This window comes from Schistocerca nitens, chromosome 2 (genome assembly GCF_023898315.1).
Source record: "Schistocerca nitens isolate TAMUIC-IGC-003100 chromosome 2, iqSchNite1.1, whole genome shotgun sequence".
In the NCBI taxonomy this organism is placed as follows: Eukaryota; Metazoa; Arthropoda; class Insecta; order Orthoptera; family Acrididae; genus Schistocerca; species Schistocerca nitens.
Window position 1 is genome coordinate 1,192,236,657 of NC_064615.1, and position 7,958 is coordinate 1,192,244,614.

General features: G+C 38.2%; 1 protein-coding gene across 1 annotated transcript; it reads right to left on the minus strand.

Annotated features, from left to right (window-relative positions):
• Positions 1 to 4,766: 4,766 nt before the first annotated feature.
• On the minus strand, positions 4,767 to 6,252 carry LOC126235652 (uncharacterized). Its single transcript, XM_049944367.1, has 3 exons — positions 6,133 to 6,252; positions 5,366 to 6,039; positions 4,767 to 5,238 (listed from the first exon to the last, which is right to left on the minus strand). Exons 1-3 carry the CDS (start codon positions 6,250 to 6,252, stop codon positions 4,767 to 4,769), a joined length of 1,266 nt encoding a protein of 421 aa, XP_049800324.1.
• Positions 6,253 to 7,958: the final 1,706 nt, after the last annotated feature.

Genomic DNA, 7,958 nt, shown 5'->3' on the forward strand with positions numbered 1-7,958 from the left:
TCACTAAGGTAACAATCTTATCATCCAAGGATCAGTGAAACACATTAAATGATATGAAAAACATTTTATTTAATAATTAAGTCTCTTCAGGACACATTTATATTACATACAAAAGTAACAAAAATGCTTGAAATCATTCATAAACATAAGAAAACATTTCTTAAGAAGCAGAGGGAAATATCTGAAAACATTACACCAGTCATTCCCAAAATCAAAAAGAGTATAAATATACGACAACCATCATGTTGTACATGAACCCACATTATTATAGACAGACACCAGCAAAAGGAAAAAGCTTGAACAGACATATACAACAAGACAAGGACATATGTACAATTCTACAAAAAGATGTGTGACATTTTGAACAACTGGGTAATTTATATTTATACATACAATAAGAGAAAAAAATCCAACCTGGGAAGAAAGGATATGATAATGCTTCTAGGTGACATTTACATTCCTTAAGTTAAACACTATTCTACTTATGTGACAGCATTATTTGGTGATTTATCTTATGAGATGCTGTACATCATCATTCTTTCTCTGTAACTCACTATGAGAAACAAAAGCTTTACTGTCAGCTAATCCCAATACAACAAGAATGATCAGTTAAGAAACTGTTTTTTTTTAATATTTCACAATAAAATTACATAGTTAATAGAAATTCTTACAATTAAATCTGGGCAGAAGAGATATCAACAGACTTTCACCAGGAAGCCAACTGTTTCAAAAATAATTAAATAAATAAAAATAGTAGAAAGTAGGAGGAAAGTCCTGTTAACTAGCAGCCATGTACGAGGCATAGGCCAGATCTTGTGGAAAAATTAGATGACAGGTACCAGGTCAGAAGTCTTTCAAGCCCAGTGCATGTCGTAGCCAAGTGACTGAGGATGTGGGATCATTGTGCAAGGGCTTTACAAAGTAGCATCATGTTATGATCGTATGTGGGGCAGGAAACAGTACTGATAGGGATCAGGGCTACCTGGTAAAAATACCATCTGCAATGAACCATACCAATGTTGACTTGGTTCCTGCTTTTAAGCAGTATGATGGCCCAACTGAACAGCTCCGTCAGGAGGGTCAATATGCAGCTAGATCAGCTGCTTCAGGCAGCTACTTTGTCAGGCATAGGTTTGGTTCCTGTTGATGCGTTGGTAGGTGGGACTTCACCAGCCATGGCCAGCATCTGAATAGGAAAGGCAACGTTAAATTGGCTAGGATGACAGCAAAATCTTTAGGGTGGAGGGGGCAGGCACAAACTCGCGGGAGTAACTCGTTTTTAGGCTAAGAACTTATGCTATTAGGGTTATTGCAAATTTTGGTGATAAACGTATCAGTAAATTAGCTTACTATGACTATTTTCATTCACTGCTATCATATGCTGTCACATTTTGGGGTAATTCATCATTAAGAGAGAAAGTATTCATTGCACATAAGTGCAAATCAGAATAATGCCTGCAGACAATCTAAGATCACCTTGCACACATTTATTTAAGGAACTCATGGTATTCACAGAACCTTCACAATACAAATATTCACTTATGAAATTTGTTGTTAATAACGCAACCCAGTTCAAAAATAACAGCAAGGTGCATAGCTATAATAGTAGAAGAAAGTATGATCTTCACTATTCTGGGTTATATCTGACTTTGGCATGAAAAGGGGTGAATTATGCTGCCACAAAAATCTTTGATCATTTGCCTAATAGCATTAAAAGTCTGACGGGTAGCCAACCAACATTTGAATTTTCAGATATAAAGTAGTAACTGTAAAAAACTGTGTAACAAAAACATTTCACATCGCTATCAAATGTAGTATTCATGAACTATGGAATAAGTATTAATTTAATGTAATGTAATGAGCAGCTCAGTCAAAATGTAAAGGGCAATCTCATTCAGAATTTGGTCACCGCTGTGATGTCTCTTTCATAGTCACACAGGATGTAATATGGCATGGTTAGTGTAAAGTTCTATAAACATACACACAGCACGATCTCTCTGTTGCTAGCCTACAGCTACATGTTCCTGACTTAATTGTATATGGTGTTCCAATGCTAGAATCTTGAGAAGAAATTATACCTATTAGTGCAAATGAGCTGTGTAACACCACTGTCAGGGTGTATACGAGGACAAGGAAAAACAAATTCCCGGATTTTTCCCGGATTTCCCAGTTAAAAATACACTTTCTCCCAGGTGAAAATACTCTTTTTTTGTGTTAAGTGACAGTATACTTTTCCTCAGCACTGTAAAACTAATCAATCCTTTGAATGTTTATGGTTTTATATACTGACATAGAATTTCCTGGCACTGTAGAAAACGAAACTCAGAGAGGGAAAACACGTTTTGAAAGACCTTTGATGTGCAGCAACATGTACGCTGCATATTTTCGTATTACGAAGGTATAAATCAGAATTCCAACAAACACCGCATGTCACTTTCCGAAGCATTGAAATCGAGATTGCGATGCCAGTCATAGCTCATGTCACGTGATCTCGCCAGCCGATGACAGCGGATATTCAGAGCATAGGTCACGTGATGTAGTCAGCCAACAGCAATGTCACCGTGAAGAAGCACGAACATACAAACACGGGAAGTTTTAAATAAATATGCATAGTGTTGCTACAAGAAAAGGAAAGCGTTCACATATAATATTGGTCTATTAGTCTCTAAGGTTAATAAGCTACAAGAGAAGCCAAGCTTTCGCATGTAATGTTGATCTTTTTTGCGCTTGTTACACTTTAAGATATAGCACACAAATGTGCCAGTAAATTTTTAATAATGATGTAAATGTCTTATCTTCTGGGCTCTAAATGATCGTCTTCAAAGAGTTGATTTTTAAATGAGAGTCAAATGCTTTGCGATTTAAGAAATTCATTGTACATTCTCGCACGTAGTTCATCTTGCGTAAACGGAAATTTACTTGGAATGTAACGCTTTTCAAATCACCAATCGTAACGTTTCCCCGCGACCTGTTAGAAATAGGTTTGTTTCAGCAGTTGCCTGAGAGCGCCAGATAACAGTCGTCACCGTGATATTCCTATGTGTAAAACATTAAAAGATCTTACATTATGACATAAAAGAAACTAGACATCGGAGGATACTTCAAGAGCATCGGAATTTCGTGAACAATACTAAAATGCATAATTCGGCTTAAAGTGCACATTCGTATGTTCAGATTCGGATGCAAATTTTCTTGGTGTACCAGTACTGTATTATCTCATGTTTGGTTCTTTATTATGGCATAATGCCATGCGTGCACTTGAAATGCAGCGAACAGTTGAAACTAGCCAACAGTGTGAAATTAAACACTTTGTTTCAAATAAATTGACTGCCTCAGCGGAAAAGATTTAACAAAACCCAAATCTCTTTAGCAAACTGACAAAATTAACTTCATTGTTCTGCAAGGCGATTAACGCTGGACTGTCAGAAAGGTGGAAATAAAATCTGAAACAAATAACATATTTTAGCCTTCCGTAAGTATGCGAACGTATTTCAATTCATTTGCTAGCTCCCGGCCACGAAAATACGTTTTGTTTTCATTTAACGTAATAGCAATAGGCCCAAATGAAGAGAAAACAGCAAAATGACTGAACGTAAACACAGGTCACTTGGAGACGACCCACCTCCCCATCACAACTCAGACTGCTCTGTGCATCAGCTCTGGATTTACGATATTTCTGAACCTGGAAAATACTAGATAGTGGCTCCTAGCCACACTTCTGTAACCAGAAGCAACTGCGCAAGCCTGAGAGCCCGCCCGTAACTGCTCAAACGAATCTAATTTAAACAGTTGTCACGTCACGCTCATCGGAGGCAATTTGTTATTATGAAGCATTGTCTTTCTAAGGCCTTTGACACACTTTGCTGTTGGCAGATGCTCGTCTGAGCACTGTGTTTTGTTGTTGTATATGGTGCATTTCCTTTGCAACTTAAATTTCATTCCGTTTTCTTTTTCTCTCTCGTTCATGTTTTGTTGCTGCAGAATTATTCTGCAGTAGCGGGATACAGTAATATCCTTCGTTAGAGTATCGGTTCTTACCGGCCAAAATCACAACAATTTAACTGAAAACTACAACAATGAAAAATTCCATGTAATTCTAAAAAAGAAACGGGTTTTTCTCGGTTTTCTCTCGGATGAAAAAATTCCCGGGTTTTTCCCGGATCTCCCGGTTGTCACGGGTCGCATACACCCTGACTGTTGACTGTGGATGAATCTGGTGCAATATCCCCTGTTGCTTACTGCCTCAGTACACACAGTAAGCTTGGCCTATGCAGGTTTTTCTTAGATCAGATACAAAAGTTTACTAGAAACACCAAACGCAAGACGACAGTCAGTTTAATCAATAAAGCTTTTATCAGTACAGTGTGGGGTTTGTGACAGCTACTACAATGCCAGGAGAGTGTAGTGACCACAAGTTGTGTGCCTCGCATGCTGGCCAGGAGTGGAGACAGAGGGCGTGCGCAAAACGTAAATGGCAAGTCAGTGGTAAAGCGTACTGTGTATACAGTGCTGAAAATACGAATGACATTGCATTTATGAAAAAGCCATTGTCAAGCGTCTGGCACCAAATAATTAAACGTCCACGTTCCAGAAAAGCAAATATTAATTACAACCAATCACTATCATACATATAAAATAATTAATATTTTATTTTATTGTTTTATTTATTTATTTTATATTGGCAGAAAAAGAAAAATTCTCAGAGCTATTGGTTGGTTTCCTTACTTGTATTTAGTAAATACTGTTTCCACTTACCAAGAGGTCTTTTATAATGGTCTCAATTTCTGCACAGGATGGTGCTGCAAATGAATTTCCTTCTTTTCACAAGCCTTCCTTACTGATTGGAACTGTCTCTGAATCCTACATGTCTCATTTGGTGGGGCTGAAGTTACTGGAAAATGCGGGCCAACGAGTTCTTTTTGCGATGCAATGCCTGCCATCATTTGATTAATTAATTTATCAAATGATGCAAGGAGAGAGCCAGCAGTTTCGCTGTTAGCACTCCTTGCTAACTGTTGCACAATAGTCAGCCTGTCTTCCAAAGCAGCTCGGTAGTCAACAGTGCTGCGAGCAGCTGAAGTCTTCTGAGCAACTACTTGTGTTGACTCCTGCACAGACGATTCCCTGCAGAACCTGTCTTGCATAGGGAGCTTTACAGTTCCTTTGCTGATTTCCACTGCACGAGTGTGTTCACAGAGGTTACCCTTGATCAAACTTCCTGTGCAAGAACACACATAACTGTGCACACAGATCTGAAAAGAAATACAAATAATACATTATACGCACATGTGGATCAACATCTCTCAAATTGGCACAAATGGTTGTTACACCTAGGAATTTAACTGTTGAAAATAAATGTACATACCTTGCACTCAGGACAGGACAATGGGCATGCAGCACAAGAGCTCTCTGTATAATTACAGTATATGGGGGCCGATCAGAAAGGGTGTATACATGCCATGTGCCATCTTCAACGCAGTGTATCAGTTCTTTATTGATACCACAACCTCTTCTGTGACTCTTAATTATTTCGTCACTGCGTGTAGTTTTCTGTGTCCCCTTATAAAGCCTTATTAATCTCTGAAAAAGTGAGTCCCTCGTTCTGTGCAACAGGGCTTGGATACATTTATCTACCCTGTTATTTACTTTCTTTAATAAGTATGAGTATTTAAGAGTTTTGTGGTTTGCTTCTAAGAACATATTTGTATTATGGCCAAGTCCAATTCTGTAGCTGTACGCCCACATATGTGCCCTCCATGCAAAGTACTTGCCAAACTCCCCAGTTCCTTCCTCCTCTGCACACCAAGCAAGAAAGCCATCCAGCAGCTCTGAGAACGTCTCTCTATCTGTCTGTAAGTGCAAAGTTTTCAGATCTTTGTATGCAGTACTCTTTAGCATAGCATTCCCATTTACTTTTGCACATATATTCCGTCTCCATGCCCGATCAACGTGCCAGGTACATGATAACCTATGTTCACTATGGCCCACAACTATACTCCAGGCACTGTAGTAGCTGTCACAGTCATCAGACATGAACACCTATAAAAATAAAAATAAAACAAATATGCAAATGCTATAGTTACTTTCAGCAAGCAGTGGATCAAACATTTTCTAATGAAACTGTCTTCTTACCTTTGTTTTGATGTTTCCTGTACATTTTTTAATCTGCTCAAAGAAAACTTGCACGGACCTTGTGTCAATATGTGTACTGAGGAAATAAGCAACTGGGCATCCAGCACCAAATTCATCCATGGTCAACGGTGTGGCCAGATAAAATTTATATCTGTTAGTGGCATGTGTGGTGTCTATCAAAGCTTATTCTGCACAGAATTTTGTTGCCATTTTCCGTTGATACTGCCATAAGCACTATCATAAAGTCACTTTCTGATAATTTGTTTCCATTATCCTCAGTGCCTAGGGCTTTGTAATAAATCACCAGGGAATCTTTCCCTAGGCGCCCTTGTTGTCTGACCCACAGCCCAACACTGGTTGCATCATCTTGATGTGCACTACTATCGTCCAGCTTGCATTCATTCCTAATATTTCTAATATCTTGTTTGCTTAAAAGATGAACTCTTCTGAACAGTCCAACTCGAATGTTCTCTCTCACTTTCTTCAAAATTGTAGTATCAGTAACACCTTGTGCAATTAATTCAGCAACCATTGCCCTGTCAGCTGTGGTCAGATGTAGGCTACCCACAGAGAGACTTTGTTCTATGTGTGACATGTAGAACTTGACATTAACCACGTTAGATGACACATTTTTGACTACCAAATAGGCAGGGCAGGTGCCACCAATTTTGATTGAAGGTACCCTTAATCTTCTGCCTGAAGCTGTTTTGTCAGCATATCAAGAACGGTGGTAAACTAAATAATCACATTTGTGTTTTCCCCTTGGTCTTATGAAGGAAACCTTCTCTTCAGCATCCATCTGTTCCTTCCACAGAAAGAACTCTGAAAATGAAGTTTCAATGGATAAGAAATACAAACTTAAGTTAGAATTTATGTGTTATTCTGAGAAAATAATTTAGTTGAAATACACAAGATAACAATGAGTAAGGTCGTAACATATTAACAGCTCTCTAATAATTATTATAAGGAAGGTGCCTGAGAAATAATGGTAATGGAGACAATCTCTCCTACTCATGTATCATAGACTCTGAAAATGGTTGTGGTATGTATATACAATCAAAGTCAGAATGCTTTAGGCCAACATGCCAGCCTAACCGAAGCCTAAGGCTACACTACAGATCAGCCTGTCACCACCACCAAAATTTAGAAACATGTAGCATGCTGGGGTAAATCCAGGTTAACAACTTAATAAGTCCAACAGGGTACAGTTGTTTAACTTTCTTATCTATATTTACATTAATGATACTCAACATGAACACTAATAATTAGTATATCATATCATTAACTCATTGGAAAGTCCTACATATACAAACAATGTACAACATCAGTTATCTGTCAAATACAAGCAATACACTATACTTTTGTTTCTTCACCTTCCACAGAATTAAATGTCATTTCTTTGCACTCAATTTTCTGTTGATGAACGCACTCCAAATGGTGTATCGGTTCTTGCCTCCGAGAGCATCTAAATGTATTGCACTCGGTACATATCATCTAAATAACAAAGAAAACTGGCTTTTGCTTAATATCTTAATAGCGTACTGCAACGGAAAAAGAACGTGCATGCGGAATTAATTCACTTATTCATCCTTCATGTTTCACGCTGCCAATTATGAAGGAGAATCTTCAGGGATGTGGAACAACACAGTGAAGCCGCAGTGGGAAACTAGCGCTTGCATTACTTAAATATCTAAAATAAGTTATTTGTGCTTCATGAAACTACCCCCGACTATTCGTAAACTGTCTATCCAGAGTGCCTACATCACAATTGACGCTGTACTTTGCTTAAATATACTAGTTACCTGTTAATCGTCATTCAAAGAGTT